Raw genomic sequence first — 21654 nt, forward strand, 5'->3', positions numbered from 1 at the left:
GCAAATCTGTTTAGTATACCATATATTTATTGTGTTATGTGAAGTTTTCTTAAATGTATATCAGTACAATACAGAAGATTTAGATTTAAGTCTGGAAAAAAAAGTAAAAGTGGTTCTGGGAAAATAAAACCCAACAGTCTAGCATCTTACTGCAGGTCTTTTATTCCCTCTGGATAACTGACATATCACAAAAGCTTAACATAACTGGCATTTATTCACATACCTTTTTCACAGTCTCTGAGGAGAAGCCTGCGTAGCCTTTTCCTTGGTCCTGGAATTAAATCTGTGCAATTTATGAAGGTTCTGCTTGTCTTGCCTAGCTCCTCTAGAGGCTAAAGGAAAATGCCAAGCATTTTACACAGTACTTTTGGACCTGACGGAAAAAAGTGACACTGAAAATTCCTGTGAAGGTTCTTCCTTGCAGTATTCCATCCTTTTTTTTTTATTATTATTATTTTTTCCTTCTGTTGAAGAGGTTAGGAGACACCCTGTAAGTATGACAAGGTTTATTGAAACATAACCCACAACACTTTATTGTTTTCTGTCACTTGCTGAAACACCACAAAAATGACTGAAAAAACCACAGCACATTCACAGACCCACAGAAGTCTGTGGGGATAGATTTATCTTCTGCTTTCTCATTTAAATATGGACTAGATTTCTGACATTAGATTTACATGCACGAATTGTTAACCAGTCACTCTTTTGGTCAGACTTTTTTTAGGTCACATTGAAAAGCAAGCTAGATGGTCACAAAATGCACACAATTTTATTCCGCTACAAAGTAAATAAATTTAATTTCTTCGCTTTTGTCCTTTGACAAGGACAAAAATGTCCATCTCTATCAGCTGGCAGAAACACACCCACACACATGCCATAGAAATCCAACACCTTACTGTTGTTACAACTGGTATACTCCACCTATTAATTTCACAGAGGATGCAGTGAAGCAACAAGAAATTTTAAGACTGATTATGACATGTTCAGTCTCTATAGCTTGAGGAAACTCCCACCAGTTGCAAGTTGTTAACTTCACTGAAAAAACATTGATGTGAGAATGTCCACCTGATTGCAAACTACCTGACACAAAGATGGAGAGAGACTAAGAGTGCTGGCGTTGTTCAGCCTGGAGAATAGAAGACTCCAGGGAAATGTTATAGTTAGTTGCTTTATGTTACAGTTAGTTGCCTTTCAGTAATTAAGTGGGCATACAGAAAAAATGGAGAGAGACTTTTTACCAGGACCTGCTGTGACAGGACAAGGGGCAAGAGTTTTAAACTGAAAGAGGGTAGATTTAGATTGGATATAAGGAATAAATTCTTCGCTATGAGGATGTTGAGGCACTGGAACAGGCTGCCCAGAGAAGCTGTGGATGCCGCATCCCTGTATCACAGTATCACAGATTTCTAGGTTGGAAGAGACCTCAAGATCATCGAGTCCAACCTCCGACCTAACACTAAGTACTCCACTAAACCATATCGCTAAGCTCTACATCTAAACGTCTTTTAAAGACCTCCAGGGATGGTGACTCCACCACCTCCCTGGGCAGCCCGTTCCAATGCTTAATAACCCTTTCGGTAAAGAAGTACTTCCTAACATCCAACCTAAAACTCCCCTGTCACAACTTTCGCCCATTCCCCCTCGTCCTGTCACCAGGCACGTAGGAGAACAGACCAACCCCCACCTCTCTACAGCCTCCTTTAAGGTAACTGTAGAGAGCGATAAGGTCGCCCCTGAGCCTCCTCTTCTCCAGGCTGAACAAGCCCAGCTCCCTCAGCCGCTCCTCGTAAGACTTGTTCTCCAGACCCCTCACCAGCTTGGTCGCCCTTCTCTGGACTCTCTCGAGCACATCCATGTCCTTCCTGTAGCGAGGGGCCCAAAACTGAACACAGTACTCGAGGTGCGGCCTCACCAGAGCCGAGTACAGGGGCACAATCACTTCCCTAGACCTGCTGGCCACACTGCTTCTTATACAGGCCAGGATGCTGTTGGCCTTCTTGGCCACCTGGGCACACTGCTGGCTCATATTCAGCCGACTATCAACCAATACTCCCAGGTCCTTCTCGGCCAGGCAGCTTTCCAGCCACTCATCTCCCAGCCTGTAGCTCTGCTTGGGGTTGTTGCGCCCCAGGTGCAGGACCCGGCACTTGGCCTTGTTGAACTTCATACAGTTGACCTCAGCCCATCGGTCCAGCCTATCCAGATCCTCCTGCAGAGCCTTCCTGCCCTCGAGCAGATCGACACACGCACTTAGCTTGGTGTCATCTGCAAACTTACTGAGGGTGCACTGGACGCCCTCATCCAGATCATCGATAAAGATATTAAAGAGGACCGGCCCCAGTACCGAGCCCTGGGGGACACCACTAGTGACCGGCCTCCAACCAGATTTGACTCCATTCACCACAACTCTCTGGGCCCGGCCATCCAGCCAGTTTCTAACCCAGCGAAGCGTACGCCAGTCCAAGCCCCGAGCAGCCAGTTTCTTGAGGAGAATGTTGTGGGGAACGGTGTCAAAAGCCTTACTGAGGTCAAGGTAAACCACATCCACAGCCTTTCCCTCATCCACCAAGCGCGTCACTTTGTCATAGAAGGAGATCAGGTTCGTCAAGCAGGACCTGCCTTTCATGAACCCATGCTGACTGGGCCTGATCGCCTGCTTGCCCTGCAAGTGCCGCGTGATGACCCTCAAGATAATCTGCTCCATGAGCTTTCCTGGCACTGAGGTCAAACTGACAGGCCTATAGTTCCCCGGGTCTGCCCTCTGGCCCTTCTTATAGATGGGCGTCACATTGGCTAGCCGCCAGTCAACTGGGACCTCCCCCGATAGCCAGGACTGCCGATAAATGATGGAAATCCCTGGAAGTGCTCAAGGCCAGGCTGGATGGGGCTTTGAGCAACCTGGTCTGGTGGGAGGTGTCCATACCTGTGGCAGAGGGTTGGAACTAGGTGATCTTTAAGGTCCCTTCCAACCTAAAACATTCTACAACTCTGTGATTCTGTTCTCTTTTATACCTGTACAATAGGGAATAGAAGCCAGGGAATTGGAAGTTCCAGGGCAATATATATAGTAAACAGCAGAAATTGTCTCTCCCTAAGTGGTGAGTCTCTTTGACAGTCTTCCACCACCCAGATGGCAATCAGCACTTTTCATTCTGCAAACCCAATATGTCTAGCGTAGTTGACAAAATGAAATATTCATCCTCGCTTCCAAAATGTCATCCTTAAATAACAGGAGGAGCAGTTTCTGTCTGGTTTGCACTCCTCAGCTAGCACAGAGCAAATATTTGGGAACTCACCTTATGTAAAGGGAATGCCCACAGAATAGCACAACTCTCTCTCTCCCTTCACTGGCATTGTGCAAAGGGCTGCAGTTCCTCCAAACTGTGGTGATCCTTGGGTAACAGAATAGATTATAGACTAACCTGGACATCAATTTGTAAATCAATGTTAGATATCAATAAATCGACCCAAAGGCTCACGTCAGCCGTTTTTTGGCATTAAGCATGAAATGTGCATCAATAACTTTGATGTTTACCACTATTTTTCATTTATGTTGTTCACTGTTACTCTGTGGGAGATAAAATGACCATTTTTATTAACAGATGTACAAAAGTGACAATTTAAAGACACTGACTGTTTTTTCATTGTTATATTGTCACCATCTAATTATCCTATCATCTCCATCGGTTTTACTCAGTGTCATTGATTTAACTGGCCTTACTTCTGATTTACACCAGCATAACAAAACAGAAAATCAGATAACTATTTTGCATGAATAATTCTCCTCCTTGTCAATGACCCTCTGAGTAGAGATAAGAGCACTATGTACATTGTATAAATGAACATTGAATGCCATCTGCTGGGGCATACAACACTCTGCAATACCAGGCTTATGTGCTTTTCAGACCTTAAAAAGAAAAACATAATAATAATAATTAATAATAATAATAATAATAATAATAATAATAATAATGGAGCTGGTAAAGACTGGCTTCTCTTAAAACACGTCTGGAAGGGAGGGCTGTGGGATGCTGCCCATCCTTCATATACTTGCACAGAGTACTCATTGGGTCTTGTTTTAACTCTCTCCTTGGCATAGAAGAATTTCAGTCCACAATTCTCCCTTCCTTCTAAGCGTTAGATCACGTTGTAATTATGTTAGTCTTGATAGAACCTTCATTCTCTGCTTTTGAAACCAGGCCATTACGTAGGCACAGGTGTGAGGTTAGTGAGGCTAAAGGGTCATTTCAACAGCTCAGAACAAGAGCACTTACTGCGCAAGGACATACTATGGCCATTTTGCATTTACCAGTCACCACATTAAATGTGTAAACCAGGTTAAGGGTGAAAATAAGGACTCTCTTCTCAAGTGAACACACTGTCTTGTTCACCAGCCCCTTGGCCCTGTAACATGCTTTCTTGGCTAAACCATGAAACAACATCTATGGGCAAACAGTCACCAGCTGGAACAGTTTACATCCTGGTAGATGGAGTGCTCTTATCTTGGGAATCATGGCTCTGAAGCTTCTCAAGCTGAAACCAGTCATATCTCCAGGGCAAGTGCTGCAAGTGCTGTGCTATTATCACAGAAAAGACATCAGCAGAACTCCTTTTCTCATTCAGTCTTGAAAGCAGGAGGCCACATTTGCTTGCACCACTAAAGGAACAAGATATGTTTCTATCCAGAAGAGGGATTTCCAGTCCAGGATCCCCAAGCTCAACACTTGGAGTTCTGCCCTAGGCAAGCAAAACTCAGAAGAGAGGTAGGAGATGGAGCACATCCTTCTCTGAGTGTTTTCTGTGGGTGCACTTAGAGAAGCTAGTGGTTGTGGATCCTATTTCTACATAGCTAGTTCCTTGTGCATTGTATAGGTCAAAAAACTCTTGGGTGGATTTGCTTCTGCTTCTTTGTATCAGTCACTGATCTGTAAAATACTGTGCCATTGACAAATTTTTATTACTCTATGTAATCTACTAGTTATTGTATCATCTTCTACAGAATGACATCTGCTGACATTTTTTCTCCATTTCATACAGAATATGAGAGAAGGAGTGTTCCCACTAATGCACGTTGTTCTGTAAGTACCATGCTGTTCTTCCTAGCATTTTATATTTCTTTCACTTCTAGATGTGTGCTAATATTCTCTTGGCTACAGCACCGGTAACAGAACATGTAGTCCTCACTGTTAATGTAAAATAAAGCATGAGATTTTTTTAATTACATAGGATAACTTCAACTTTGTTTTAATGAGAGCTAGATAAGTGAAGTCCATCTATGGTATGCATCTAAAATGCATCTTTATCATAAGATCATGCAAAATTAACAGGAGTCAAGCTGAGCAAGTATGTAAATCATAAACTTTGAGCTTTAATACAAAACCAATGCAAATAAAAGCTGAAAAGATAACAGTACACATTTCAATATCTTCCAACTTGTATCTGAAATATGGTTTTGAGTTTCAGCTGTTAGGTGATGCATAAAAGAGTGCAAATACCTTACAAGTTACAGAAAGATGAAAAGAAAGCACAGGTCCATTGCATAATGAAGAAGTTAAACAAATAAATGATGACAGAAGAAGGCTGCTGTAATTGATACTGTGGCTGCTTCAGGTTTTGTAGAAAGCTTAATTACATTCACACACTATATGGATTTAATAAAAACTAGAAGGCAGTAATGGTGAAAAGCAGAACAAGGAAAGAACTGCTAGGAGAATATTTATTTATGCAAAAGCACTTAAGGAAATATTTGAAGTAATTTCTGAGATATTAATTTACTATCTTTGGGAACTCTTCAAGGAGTCATAGGTTCCTAAAACAGCGGAGAACAGAGGTAACATCAATTTCTTACAAGTAAGAAAGCAGTTTCTGAGGGTTCATTGGATACCTGGAGAGACTATTACACAAAGTCAGTTTGAATGCATCTTTTGGAAATATTAAGTATGTTTATTAAAAAAAAGCTGTTAGTGTGAACACGAAGAACCATTCATTGAACCAAAATAATTTTTTGGCAGAAATATGAGCATGCTGGGGAGAAAGAAAACAGTAGATGTGATATATCTTGATTTTTGTTAGGCCTTTGACAATTTGTAGGAGACTGTCTCACAAGCAAACTGTGGAAACCTGGCCTAGATTAATATGTATAAAGTGTTTGCACAATTGATTGGAAAAATATCCACCCTCAGTCTAGTTCACAGTGGGCCTGCTGCTAAACTGGAAAGAGTTACCCAGAAGAATACCCTGAAAATGCAGGTATCCTGCAGGGGGAATGTCTAGCGTGTAGTGGTATTTTTTTGTGCAATATGTACAGTTATAAAAAGGCATACCTCACCCTGATATGTACTGTCTAAAGCACTATATTCTTGGATGTCCACGTGATGTTTTCATCAAGCTGTGTACAACCTGGAGAGAGTTTCTAGGAAGGTAACGCTGGGGGTATGAGGTTCAAAATCCTTTTGGGGATATAAGGTTCAAAATCCTTTGAGATGTCTGAGCACAGAAAAGCTTTAAGCTAAAGCTTTAAAGAATTGTTCTTGTTTAGTCTAGGAATGAAAAGACTAAAAGGAAATATAATTATAGACATTAAACATAATAAAGGTTGAAATAAAGTGGATAGTAATCAATTGTTGTGTGTGTGTATGTGTCCTTGGAGTGTGAAACAAATTGGCTTAATTTGTAGCACTCAAGAGAAAAAGCATTAACTAAAAGGATAGTTAACTAGTGGAAGAAGACACCTCAGGAAGCTATCGATTCCCTATTACTAGCAAATTCAAAACAAACATCAGAGAATATCCAAGTATGCTGTGAGTGGGTGGATGTACCTATACTGTCTCCAGTAGCAAAACATTATTAACTGAGCTGCTGGGTGCCCTCAGCTGAGTTGATATGGCAATAATCTCAGCTATGTGCTGCCTGTGCATTTCTCCTCCAGAAGTAAGCCAGCAGTGATGTCCCAGCATGTAAACAGTGAGTAAGAAGTGTGGAGCAGGACTCCGGAAAGAAATCTTGAGCAAACCTGGTCCAAGTATATAGACAAATCCAGAGACATCTTGAGTCAATTGGACTGCTAATTTGCTAGCATGAAATCCCCAAAAGAGTGCATGCTTTTATTTTAAAGCATGAAATTTATGATGAGCTAGTTGATATATTCTTGCAAGTGACATATATATGTAAACAGTCAGTACAATACAAACACCACATGGATAATATTATGAAAGGCATAGTTTCAAATGTCTGCAATGATCATAAAATTAAACATTCTCAATGCATTTTCAAGAGTGCTGACAGGGAGATTTAAGCTGCCTCCCAAAAGGTTATTGTAGGAATCAAAATCAAAAATGTAGAGCCTCAAAACTCTTGCTCAATTACTTTTCAACCCTTCAATTTCCATCAGAAAATGTACGGTGTACCAAAATATCTTGTTCTGGCCATCACCTATTTCCAAATCTGAAATTAATCTTGAACTTAAACTTATTTGCATTATCTGTATATCTCTACCTCTTTTATCCAGGACAAAAATTTCACAGGGGAGTATCAGGCTGACTTCAAATCATGCTCTAATCTATACGAGAAGAAAGAAGATGATTATGAGACAATAAATTCTTCCACTCTGGAACCCATACATACTTTGAGAATCCTTCCTCCCAAACCTGTACAGGAATCTGAATATGCAGGTATTTTTTTCTTTTTTCTGTTTGCTGAAAGCAGGCCAAACCTAAACATAAACAGGAACAGTACACATTTGGTTTTATTTCATTCTTGGTATTTATTTTAATGGTATAGTTTAATTGAAAAAATAAAGCACTAGTGAGCAGGATCAAGAGAGGAACTTTGTCTGCAGTTTCATATTCACCGCCTTTTTCCATTAGAGTATGTTAAATCAATACTTAGATGCTTTTTGTTGTGTTTTTTTTTTTTTGTTTATGTGTTTGTTTCATTTTGGTATTGCTTTCATGGAAGAAATTCTATAATCCCACCTTCTAGAAGAAATTCTATAACCCCATTTGCAAAAACCGACTAGTCAAATCTACAACCTTTACAGAAAAGCTCACTGCTATTTAAGCATAGAAACCTTTAAGATGGAAAGCATATTAAAAAAAAAAAAAAAGTTTCCTCCAGATAATAATTTGCAGATGGATGAATGCAGCACTCTTTTTAAAGATATTTTCTGCTGCTTTTAATATCCATAATTAACAATTACTTCGAATGTGTTTCTCAGAAGGTATTCTTAACTTTACAAGATAGCTGCATTAGTCAAGTTTTAGATTACTAAAGCAATCTGAAGTCAAATTTAATAACTAAACATGGCTAGAAGCCATGGGTTATAGAGATTCTAAACTATTCTCAAAATAAAAAGTACAAAAATGGAGGAAATCCTAGATGAGGAAGAATGGAAAACAGAAGCCAAACACAATCTGAATTTACAGGATATGTGTATACATATATATATATATATAAACTTGCTCCGGTTCCCATCAAAGTTTGTGAAGATTTTTCCATTGATTTTTGTATGAGTTTGATGTCTAAACAAATAAATGGCTTTTTATGTGAGAACTCTATCAGTGTGTGAGCAGATCACAATCAGTCTGAACATCCAGATATTCTACATAATGTTCCAAAGAGTCATTTGGGCATTTTGTTTGGAAAAGAGTTATGTCGGTTAGAAAAGATTTTACGTCAACAGCCAGTACCTTCTGTGGTTTATGTAACTGTCCCGAAATATCAGAAAGAAACTTTTGTTTTTTATGGTTTTGGAGAAAACACATTAAGCAAAAAGCTGCCTTTTACCTGCATGTTATGCCCAGTAACTATGATGTAGCATTGATACAAGAATGATGAAAAGGTACGAAAATGTATTTCAGAAAGGCAGAATTCCATGCTACCGTCCCATTTTGCCATCTTTCCTAGAAAAATAAAAATGCCCTTGAGATACAAAGTAATGACTTGAAAACATGCCAGTTAACAATCTGCGCATTTCCTTTAGAGGGCGATAAGTGCAGTATTTATTAGAGGCTAAAGTAAAAATTAAGATGTTCTCTGGAGACACCCCCCCCTCCACCCCTTGCTAAACCCAAACAATCCATTCAAGAAGGCTGTTGGCATCTCCAAGAACAAATGTTCCAGTGAAAAACAGAATCACTGATATGTTCGCAGCCTACATCAAACATCTGCCTTAACTGTGCATCAGCTCACAAAGGCTTTTTTTTTTTGCTTTTTTTTTTTTTTTTACCACAGTGAGGTATGCCTCAATACCATTACCAAAATAATGTGGAAGTTCAGAAAAGACAAAATGAAAATGCTATAAAAATGGCATCACCTGACCTCATAAACATGTTCTGAACCTATTCATATTGAGACACAGCATCACCGAATTACTAAGGTTTACTTTTTCTTCCTCTTTTACAGACAAACGTTATCTGATGCCTTCAGGTATCACTTCTGAGATGAGCAGCCAGCACCCCTCTCAGTCACCTCAATACTTGGCTGTAAGTAAAGACCTTAAACCCTGTTCACAAATGATATTTCCTCTTTTCTGTAACATCATTTAAAGCTACAAGCGGTCCAGTCAAAGTCTTAGCCACATAATATTTGATTTTTTCCAAAGTCACAAAGGTTCCTGTTTCACTTTGCAACAATGTGCTCTCAACTAACTATTGTTTGTTGATGCCTAAAGTCAAGACTGGATCTACAAAGTATATGGGGCATCCCAGTAAAGAATAAACGTGTTTTTACTAGCTACAGTTTCAAATAACAATGCCTAAGATCACCTCTTTACTTTGTTTTATTAACAGAAACGCACGTCTGCTCTAGAGGGGAGGAGCATGCTGACTATTAGAGGTATAATTAAAAAATCTGTTTCTGCAATCAGAAATAGAATATGGTGATTCCATATTTAGCTTTGTTATATAGGTACACATTGAAGATGATAGAAAAGACAGTTTTCAGAACAGCAGCTGCTTTCCAAATTAAACCTGCTGCAAAAGGTGGAATGCTGTTTCGACAACCAAATATTTAAGTAATTATTTAACAAAGGAGATACATTTTATCCCATGAGCACCTTGTTTCTCAATGGAAATATATTTATAAAAGCTATCTGACAACGTTCTCCTACTCAGAACATGCTAAATCTATAGTATTACCTGGTATATATTTGTTTCTCCACTGCGTTTGTTCTATTTCTTGTGACAAATTTGTAGACAGACTGCAATCTTATTCTTCAAGAACTTAATGAGGCCTCTGATTATTAAATCCTTTAATTTACAATTTTACTCAATAATAAGTTTATTTTAAAAGTATATTTCTAAATACTTTTCTATATACATTTCTATATGTTTGATATACTTTAGATATAGCAAAATATCATGAAACCAAGTACTGAAGAATTAAATATGATTCACCTTGAAAGGGAATTATGATTTTTCTCTTATCATTTCAAATCTTTGAACCATATTTGCTAAATATGGCCAGAAAAAAATGCAATTACCAAAATATGATCACTTTCTATGTTTGATGTAAAGGGTGATTTTCAGAGAGTAAGTATTACATTTGACCAGTCAGAAAAATAATACAAAGAATTCCATTAAAAAAAGAATCTGTTTAATTTTTTCCTTTTATTTCATACTTTAATTCAAAGCATTGAGCCAAGTAATTCCTACAGATGATGAGAAAGTAAGCAGTATAAGTTCAGAAAATGAAAGGTTAGACTGAATCTTGTGAGCAAATACTGATATAGCTTGTACGAAAGCTGAACTGAGAGAAATACCAAGCAAGGCAGCTTCAAAATCTGCAGAAATTAGTAGGAAAGGTCCTACTGACAGTTGGATAGTTTGATAAAGCCTCAAATTCCACAATGTTTTACGAGTTAGCTATATGTGTTTGCCTGCCTTCCTGAGATATGTGCTGACATCATTAAAGATGAACCAAGGACAACGCAGAAAGGTAAATTAAACTCTGCAATTCGAAGGTGTAACTTAAACATATTTTTGAGCACTTCCTGAGCTAACAGTGCTTGTAGAGTAATCTAATAGTTTTAGATAATAACTACACTATTATTAAATTTGTCTTAACATTTATTCTCATACACACAGCTATTAGTAGCTTTGCCACAAGATGGCATAAACAGCACAAAATAATTTTTTTCAACAGCTATTTTCTAGAATGGTTAAACATTTAAGGTGTCAGTATTTTTGTTCAGAGCAACTTGCTCTGGCTTACTTGAAGGAGAACTTAGCTTGTTTTGCATCACTTTTAACGTTACTTATGATGTCAGTATATAGAACTTCTGAAAATATTTTCAAAACCAAACTCTAATGCAAATAGAGTAAAATAATTTTTATTAGTAAGATGTCCTATGTGCATTTAAATAGCCAGTCAAATTGTGGTAAATTTGGAAACAACAGCAATGACAAAAAGCATAGATTTACTTTCATTTTTAACAAGACAGACCAAAAAAAAGTCCTACATAACTTGATAAGCACACATATAAAGTCTCTGAACAGTGTTTAAATTTGCAAATTACATGAAAAAAAAAATCTCTCTTTCAAATATTTCATTCTGAAATCCAGAGGTAAAAACAAACTTTACTCTGTTTTATCAAGCATCATAAAGAGTTTTTAGTTTGCTTTATTTTATATTTTGAGCTGAGAAGCTGAGATAATCAAAAATACTTTTTGTTGTTTTTTGGTTGGTTGGTTGGTTTGCTTTGCTTTGTTTTTTTTCCTGCTTTAGCTTCAGGTAATTTCTAGTTATGTCTCTTATGAAACAAATGTTTGTGAGTGATATTAAAAAGATTTACCTGGCTACTATACAAGAAGACTCTCAATATTTCCAGGACTGCCATAATTATATAAGAACAAGTAGTCTACTCTTTAATTGGAGAGAAGCACAAATGGTTGAGAAGGAGTTTTAAATTGCATCTGAATCTATCTCCAAATCCATCCTTAAAAAAAGGCTAAATAAAGTACAGATTGAACAAAACCCACATGTGATGAGACAGCAAAGAGTTCTGGAGGTGGAACAGGGTGGCAGGTGGATGGGGGTGGACTGCCAATAATAATACTAGAATAAGCCTATACTTTTATTTGTGGATTATATGGACAGCATTCTATCAACAATTATTATCAATTTTCTTTAGGAGAAAGAGGGAAAATACATGGACCCCAGGTAAGCAGAATCTCTCATCAGTTAGATTTTTTACAGGGCATTTTGCCATTGAAAGTTTTTTAAAAGCACACTCCAATTTTGCTCGCACTAACTGAAGGATGAGAGAACTTGTATCTGTAGTCCTACATTATCTCACTTATTTGTATTCATGGTTTGTATAGGCATCTTTTACCCCTCAGTGATTTTAAAGTGGCATATTAAAGTATGATGTTATGTGTTGTGGACGACATAAAACTTTGACTGTTGACACAGACAAGACTGCTTAATCTAAGATAGCAATACTTCTTTTAGTAAAACAAGGAAGAAAAGCTTAAATGTATTTTTGTTTTCTCTCTTTCCTAGCAGCCTTTGCCTCCTCCACGGTAAGATCAATTAAGAGATGGCTTTTGTGCATTTCCCAAAACGTGTGCTCAGGGCACTGAGTGCTGACGAGCGCTCACATCCAGCTGTAGCAGTTGTAATCACTCCCACAGAAGACAGGCCAAGCTCTATTCCATGAATACGTATGAATACATTTTTCTATGATACGCCCACACCAAAAAAAAAATCTTTTTTGATTTTTTTCCAATCTCAAACAATAATAATTGTTATAGTTAATAGATACTTTCAAAAGGTAATCCAAAAATTCCAAGCTTATTCTTCACCATCTATATTAAATGCAGTATGAGCTGTAAATCAGTTTTAAAATGTGATTAGAATTACAGACATTCAAATTATTTCTTAAGTAAACTGCAGCATATTCTGCAGCTGGGCTCTATACACAGCTGTACCCACCCAGAGATGTCAGCACTGAAGAGCTGTATTTGGCACATACCAGTGAAGTGTATGAAAGTACTGTTAAGTGGCACAGAACATAGTACAGTAATGTCTTGCAAATGTAGAATATTATCCAAAATTACTTTTGCTATTGAATCCTGGACCTGAGCTAAACTCAGAACAAATACATAGAAAAAATCTTGGAAAAATTCTGTATTTTCCTTTTTTGAGCTTGCAGTTACAACAGACATAACTCTTGTGCCTCCTTTATACCCTACAAGTTCTTCCAATTCTCCTTTGACTTCTTCAGGCCACTGAAGACACTGCCAAAGCAATATCAACCACTTCCTCCAGAGCCAAAGATAAGCAGCCAGGTCTCCCACACCAGGAAAACGCTCAGCCAAGCACATACCTTTCCAGTATCAGCAAAGCTCACAAGGTACTGCTATGTTTCTTCATGCTGATTGCCTGAAAATTAAAACACTCTCCCTGGCAAAATCACCAGACTTTACCTCCATTGCACCTTTGCTTTTACTTAAGGAAAATAAATGTTGATTCTTTAGACAGCTGTGAATAATCAAGAGAAGGGGTATTTAGAGTAATCTGATACTAACATTCTTTAAAGAAAAAAATGCCAAAATAACGGTAAAGAAGTAAAGGAGCAGAAAAGTAGAAGTCGAAAAGGAGTAGAAAAGTAGACTAAAAGTCATGAACACTTAGTATAAAGTTTGTCCTACTTTTTTCCTGACATTTAGAGGTTTTGCAACAATTCCAGGCAAAAATAATAGCACTTGCTTAGCACAGTTGGTGAACCGAGTAATAGCGAACCATGTGATGGGAATATACACTGACTGTGCCAGAGAAATACAGAAATATCTCCATAACCCAAGGATGCTACATTCAGCAAAAGAAATGACTAATCTGCAGCCAGAAATCTTGCTCCAGCCCGAGACCAGTCCTTTACACCAGATCCCTGTAGCCCATCCTCTGTTATACAACACCCAGCGGAGAATGGATCTGCAGCACAAACCATGTGTGTCCAGCTCTATGGCAGACCATGTGCATGTCAAGTTATGAGACTGTCTGCTTTTTTCATGCAACAAGCATGCTTAGGCACATGAGCATGAATGTATGCTGCTCACTGCCATGGAAACAGAGGCACTCCTGCTGTGTGACCAAAACACACGTGTAAATGGGGAAGGTGGTGGGCATGTGCTGGGAACAGGAGTGGTACGTATCCTGGGGCCACAGGGTATAATGCTCAGATGCCTCTCTGTGAAAACCTGTTGCAGCCAGATGTTTGGGCCCAACGAAAATATGTCAGTTCTGTCCATCCTTCCACAAATAGTTTCAATTTCAGTTCGTCAAGTTGGAATTTTGCTTCATTTTGCAAAAGTCACCACAGTCCAAATCCTATAGTACAAATACCACAGAGAAAGAAAAAAAAAAGCAGCTTACAAATCAATGAAGTAATCTTCTACTCCAAGTTAAGTATATACTTAAGGAGCTGACTCTAAGTATGTTTTATTTTTTCCTGAATGGTGCTTAAATTTTTTTTCATGGATTAAGTTACAGAAGCTTTCAGTTGTTAAGACATTTTATTAATATGAAGTAGCTTCATATTCAGATGTGTGACCTGACCTACAGCTGAGAAGTTCCAAATCCCATGACTGATCCCTTCCCTTCGTAGGACGGCATATAAAATTGAAAGCTGTGAGAACTATTTCAAGCTGTGTTTGCCAGCAGTCATCAGTATGCAAAGTGCTAGAATTCAAAAGGTTCCTTACAAAACCAAAGTCTGTAATATAAATACATGTAATTTCTTATTCTAGAAGTAAGGAGTGGCAGCAAAAATCATAACCACAATGCTCTGTATTGCAGTTATAAATACTAAAATCTTTCAAATAGTCTTTTTTTTTTTTAAGTTGACATAGGGTTTTTTTTAATCACAGGAGTAAGAGGGGAGTGGCAAAGACTAAGACCACACATAATCTGGGAAGGCATTTCACAAATTTCCGACACAAGCACTTCACTCGAAATATTTGTCACCCATCACCAATCCAGTCACAGCTCTGCAGGGAAAAAACATATGTATGGACTGCAGTATGGAGGAGTGCAGCACTACACCGTTGTCTGCCAGACTGTCAGCAAAGCTGTCAAACTGCAGGCATGATTTACGAGCGCACATCCTATTTTCCAACAAGATTTGGAAGACTTATAAAATTACACACCATTATTTATACACTCTATAAACATCTGCATAAAATATGGGCATGTGCAGGATTCTGGAATGTATCTGAGAAGCTTTGGTGAGATTTAAATGTGTGGTAAATGGAATGGGCCATACAAGTGGTGTGTCCCCTCGTAGAGGAGTCCTCCCTGCAAACACACCTTTATTACCTCCTAACTTTACTATGCACCCAGCATCGTACATATGGACTTTTCCTTGTCAAATAATAACCTCAGAGTCCAAGCTAACGAATTGCACGTGCTAACACAAAAGCATCTTTCCAAACCCAAAACAGCATGATGCCATTTCCCTTGGTCTTATCACTTGGTGCCTGGGAGAAGAGCCTGATCCCCACCTCGCTATAGCCTCCTTTAAGGCAATTGTACAGTGTGATAAGGTCAGCCCTGAGCCTCCTCTCTGCTAGGCTAAACAAACCCAGTTCCCTCAGTCGCTACTGTAAGACCTGTTTTCTAGACATTTCACCAGCTTCAATGCCCATCTTTGGACACGCTCCAGCATGTTGATGTCCTTGTTGTTTTATGTTCATAAATAACTTCTAAAATTTAGACCTCTATCTCTTTTGCTATTAAATGCAAGCTGCTGAAAAGTCTGTTCATCAAACCTAGGACATCCAATAAAATATGCCAGACTTGATACATTGTCCCTTTTGAGGGGGAGAATACTTTCTGATGATCCTTCTCACTAGCGGAAGGTATTCCTGTTGACCAGGCATATCAGGAGAAAGCAGAAAAATACCTAAATACCAGCTTGAATCAGGATCAGGAGAAGCATTCTACAATTCTCTTTATCTGTTTGCATCTTAAGTTCCTGGTTTGCATTTCCTTTTGTCTATACTTTGCGTTCTGCCACCATGAACGTTTCACTTTTGAAACTCTTCAGTCTTCGAGAAAATCTGTTTATAGCTGACTTTAAAGTTTCTAATAAGATTTTTAGCATGAGAGTAAGAGTAGAGGAGAAAGCTCATAATCCTTCATATCACTTCTCCCTCCCCCCAGAATCAATCCTTACAAGGACTTTTCTCATTTACCATAATGAATTCTGCGGATGCTGTTCTTCTTTTATGGATGTCCATAACCTTTTCTTGCAAATAATTTATGTCAAAAAATAACCAGCCTCTGAATTTCTATAGCAGTAATAAAATGCCAAGGGCTGTTAATTTTCAGTGATGATGTAACCAAAGTATTTAAATACTCAAAGTCATTTTTTATTTTATGATAATGAATTTTTTTCATATATTTCTTTCTTTTCCAGGCATATATCTCTTAGGGAACTGAATGAAGTAAGTAATCATCTTTGTATACATTATTACCACCAAAAGCATACACATTTCATGGCTGTGTAGCTTCAGAAGTACAATTATTTCAGTCGCAACTTAGCCTGTTAGGTAGAAACAGTATAATAACCATATTAGCTTTGGGTCATAAATATATCTATTTTTAACGTGTGTAGTACTGTCAAAATGGCTACTCTGTGAATGACAGCTAACATCCTGAAGTTGTTTTCAGAAATAAAAACACAAACAGTGTATAGCAGCCTCCCCAGGTATCCAAATAAAAGCACATCTCCTAAGTGCCAAATGCTGCAAATGTCTGAAAAATGTGAGGAAGGGAGGCACTCATGCTCTGAAGGCCAGTGATACTGAGCTCCTGTGTGCAACAGAGGCTATAAAGGCTCTCGCTCCCCACTCTCACCTCCAAGCTGAGCTCCTCTCCCAGTGCAGCCTGCAGCCCCGTACCAGCTGCCTGTGGCCAGAGGGCAGAAACTGAGAGATGATGCCATGAACTCACCTGTAGGCATAAATGCAACATAAAGCATTATCTTTTCTCAGAGACTGGTAAAGGCAAGTGATTATTTTTTCAGATCCCAGTTTCTGTAAAAAAAAAGATTTTAGAAAGTTTCTTCACCACCTAATCTATTTGTCAGTGAAGTAAAGCAGAAAAAATGGGCTTAGCAACAAAAAAAAAGGGGGGGGGGGTACTTATGACAAACAGAAATTTCTTAGTGGTTTACTGTAAGATGTATTAAGAGATACAGTCCCTACAATAATGCAGAATGTTAACGGCTGTAAAATTCAAAGATGATAGGTTATAATCTACATCATTTTGTGTTTCTTACTGTGTTCTATTTGTTACAGTAATACATTTGTAAAATGTTTTTATCTCATTACAAGAGAACAAAGGAAAAAAAGTAATTTCTACACTGGTTAAGTCCAGCCATTTCCTATCACAGAAGCTGTATCACAAACCCATAAGCTGATCTAGCTCTAACTTCAAAATCCTTTGAATTTTTCTGATCCACAGCTCTGAATGGGAGGCTATCCCAGAACCTCACCCCTCCCATGGCTAGAAACTCCTTTGCTTTGAAATATTTTTACAAAACATGCTTTGATTGTAATATTATAATTAACAATTAAAGCCAAAAAAAAAGAGCTACTGCCAAGAAAGATAATATTTTAACACAAAAATCTTTGTCTTCTCCTAGATGATGACTCATTACTAAGTATAAAAATAACCCCAAGAACAACAAATATCTTACATCTGTAATTAATATTTCTGGCTGGGCACTGTACAGCTGCACAAATGCTGCAGCTCTTAGTAAGCTCATTGTTTAGCTACATCTTAAGGAGAAATACTGTATATTTCATAACATGGATCACTTCCCATCTGTATAGCTCCTAAGACATAGATAGCTTCAGTGTGACCAAGAGGAGACAGGATATGCTCTTGTTAAGTTTTTGGACATCAAACTGCAGGTCAAAATGGTTGAGAGCAGACCCAGACACAACAGGACCCAGATGAGCTGTAGGAAAGGGTCACCAGAGCACATCTGGAATGCTGCACAAGGAGCTGCTGGCAGGCAGGAGCGTGATTATGAGGGCAATTTCAAGAGTGTTGGAACAGGTTGCCCAGACAGGCTGTGAAATCTATGTTCTGTGGGTCTGCAAGACTCAGCTGGACAAAGCTCTGAGCCCTGGCCTCATCAACTAGCTTAGTCTTTGAGCAGTTCAATGACCTGCCTAGGTCCTGTCCAATATGAATAGCACTATGAATTTCTAAGTAATGCAAAAACATTAATGGGGAGGTAAGTTTTAAGGAAGACTTAAAAAAGCACCATTTACAAAGAGTATTTTTTTTTCTGTTTAATGCTTATGTATTATATTCTCATGTGTATCAAATTAATAATCAAAATAATTACTATTCTTGCGTGAATCAAAATACTACAGAAATACAGTGAAAGTTTATCCAACTGTGGTCTCTAGACACCTATCTATTGTTCACTTCTCTGCAATATAATATGCTGTACTGAGACTCCCCACACGGTGTTTTTGAATGAAGTATCTGCCATGACAGTTAAAGTAATTGTTCTACTAAAGGGTCTGAAAAGAAATGACTGATTTTAATCTTTGGATAGTGTATCTCCAGTCAATCAAAATCAATCTCTTGAATTCATAGAAAATCAGTTAAGGAAAGCCATATTGTAAATTAAGCTGATGCACGATAGTGATCATGAAAATGGTGATCATTGTGATACACCTTGTGTTCACTTATACCCCTAAACATTCATTTCTCATTGTTGCCAGTGGACTGAGATGAAAATTCAGCCTGAGGTTTTGACAAAGTGATCAGGTATTTATAACTGATTGTCTGAATTTAAAATGAAACGATAGTTGAGTTTGTTCTGGTAAGTTCAAGTTGATAATCAAAAGAAAAATATTCACTGTCTATGTTATCATTTTATATAGGCATCTGGAAGAGAAAAAGGTTAGTATTTAAAAATATATTAACTTGTTTTCTTTCTTTCATATCCCAAGAACAAAATATCCTATCATTAAAACTCCAGATGAAGTTCTCAGTACAGGAACCTGACATCTATCCTACTGTACGGGATTATGCAGTCTGGCTCTGAATTAAAACTAGTAATAGACATCCCCCAGGTATACATCTGCTGGGAACTGAGAGATTTAGAGTGACCTCAACGGTTCTGGAAAATGGAGTGCAAAAAGGGATTTAATTTGCATTAGCTACACCTATTTGGGGAAGCAGTGCATCACATTTGTTCTAAGCAAACCAAAGTTTTAAGGTCCTAGGGGGAAGAAGAGTGAAAAAGAAAGTTAAAAATCTTAAAAGAGATTTAAAGAAAAATCCTTAAAGAGTTAAAAATCTGTCTTTTTAAGCTTTACATTTTTAAAGCTACAAATAGAAGCTTTTGTTTTTTTTTTATTTTTTCAAAAAGCATTTTAAAAATGTCAATTCTTTAGATGCACATAAAATGTTTTAAAACCACCTTAAGCTATTCTGTCTGTCTGAAGGTCCATGAAACAAAAAAATACTTGAAAATACCTTGAAGACAGATACAGACTAATTGTTATGCTGTTTACACCTCCATGTCAATGAATTCATAATTTCCTCTGGCAGTTCCTTTTGTGGATTAAGGCATGGTTTCCCGATTTTCAGCTAGAAGTACTATTGACTGCATTTGTTTTCTATCTGTCCTGCCCTACAAAAAGGATTTATGAACTCTCTGTATGCTTCTAGTACAGCATTCTCCACTATTTACCGTTATGTTAATCCATATTATGTTAATCCATATTTGGCACCAGCAAAACCTGCAATGTTCAGCATCACCATGTAACATTCACTACCACAGTAATGTTTCCTACTCTAATCATTAATTGACTGATTTAAATCAGACTGATTGTAGCCTATTAGCTTTCTCTAAGCTTCCCCTTGTACACAAATTTGGTTAACTTAATTTTTTTTCTGTGGTAGTTGCTAGAATACTGTCAAAGTTACACAAGAGAGGATACAATAAGTTCTCGTTCTTTTTATTCATAGTTACAGATTTGATGAAGAAACTGGAATTGACTTTACAATCACAACAGTACAAAATAAAGCATCTTCCTGATTCCAGGTAGGAATATAAGAATTTCATGAGCTTGTACTGGATGCTTCAAGAACTAAACATTCTGCACGTAGCAAATTATACTTCACTATGTAATAAAGCAAGAAGATATCACTTTCTGATGCCATGTAGTGATATATAATGTTTTGCCCTGAAGGTCTTTGGGAATTGCTTTTAAGCTATTATAAATACACATTCAATTTTTATCTTTAATAGCATACCAGTGTATTATATTTTGCCTCAATTTCCCTGCAGTGGTGTTAAATATACTATAAGAAGTAGCTCTGTCATCTCCAGCCTCAGCATTTTCCCTACCCTCTGTATTCCATTTTTATATGTGAAGATATGCTTGGCCTTCTTAAGGCCAATTATTATTCCATAGAAATCTGCCACAGTTTCTACTACTTTTCTAACCTTGCAAATCTTTCTTTTCTAAATGAGTTTTTGAATGTAATTCTACCACCTCTCTCCTAAAGCATTCAACAAAATATAAAAGTATAGGATAATGTATAGGAACTGTGCCAAAAATTTAACATCTTTCCTACAGTTGACTGATAAGACAGAATCTCTCATCTAGCCTTCTTGATGATGACAGCATTTCTCCAAGATAAAATACTACCTGTAATACCTAAAATTATTACCAGTATTTGTGACCCCTAGTATTTTGATTCTTGTGCTGTGGTACCAGTGGCTCTGTTATGGGAAGTTATCTGTACAGTGCATTTCCCAGTTCTAACTAATATTACTACAAAATCTGGGGCACTCAGCAGTGGGCTAGAAAATCACAAGCATCAGGGAACAACTGCTTGCTGCATCTTCCTTATGGAAGGACTGGAAATATCAGGTGAAATTAGCAGGGGGTGGGCTCAGAACAGACACAGGGAAATTGTGCTTCACTATAGAATCAAAGAATCATAGAATCATTAATACATGGAGTGAAAGCATGAAACTCTTGCAAAGGCTCATGGGGAGTAAAAATTTATGTAATTTCAAAAAGTGGCTGGAGAAATTAATGGAAGAGAAATCTGTCAAAAGCTGGTAAATACAAAAATACCACCTGAAACTCAGGAGAGCCCAAGGCTGCAATTTGTAGGATGAAGGTGTGTTCTGGGGTAGCACAGCTATGCATTGCTCTGTAATTTTACTCTTACTTAAACATGTGCCGCTAACAGAAATATTTTTCTGACGTTACTTTCATTGCTTTCTCCCAGCTTCCAGTATATACAGAGCTCGAAGAATGTTTGCAGCTCAGGTAAGAAGAGAAGAGCTTTGAAAACTAAACCAGGAATGGATAAACTGTGACACAGTAGGCACCAGATCTGTGTTTCTATGTGTGTGCATCTGCACTGGGTGTTTTCAGTGCATTGAGGCAGTGTAAAGGGATTGTTAAAGGAAGCAAGCAGGAAAAAAAAAAAAAAAAGTAAAACAATGGCACAGTCAATAGCAATGAAGAACCAACAGGAGTTACTTGCTTGGCTGTACCCTGCGCATGGTTCAAGAAAGCTAAGAAATGCCTAACCTAGCACCCAAGGGCATTAAGCCACTACAAAACCTGACACCCAGAAAAGGAAGGAGATTTGGACGAG

General features: G+C 37.8%; 1 protein-coding gene across 1 annotated transcript in view; it reads left to right on the plus strand.

The window, feature by feature from the left end:
* CLNK (cytokine dependent hematopoietic cell linker) overlaps positions 1-21654 on the plus strand; it is a 54881-nt gene that overhangs the window by 18155 nt on the left and 15072 nt on the right. The window contains exons 4-13 of the mRNA XM_083833708.1: positions 5038-5078; positions 7508-7670; positions 9403-9482; positions 9789-9834; positions 10631-10694; positions 13154-13354; positions 16418-16445; positions 18909-18927; positions 20002-20077; positions 21280-21320. Coding sequence (XP_083689834.1) covers positions 5038-5078; positions 7508-7670; positions 9403-9482; positions 9789-9834; positions 10631-10694; positions 13154-13354; positions 16418-16445; positions 18909-18927; positions 20002-20077; positions 21280-21320 — 759 coding nt within the window. The remainder of the gene's footprint in view (positions 1-5037; positions 5079-7507; positions 7671-9402; positions 9483-9788; positions 9835-10630; positions 10695-13153; positions 13355-16417; positions 16446-18908; positions 18928-20001; positions 20078-21279; positions 21321-21654) is intronic.

Source organism: Anser anser (assembly GCF_964211835.1).
Source record: "Anser anser genome assembly, chromosome: 4".
Classification (NCBI taxonomy): Eukaryota; Metazoa; Chordata; class Aves; order Anseriformes; family Anatidae; genus Anser; species Anser anser.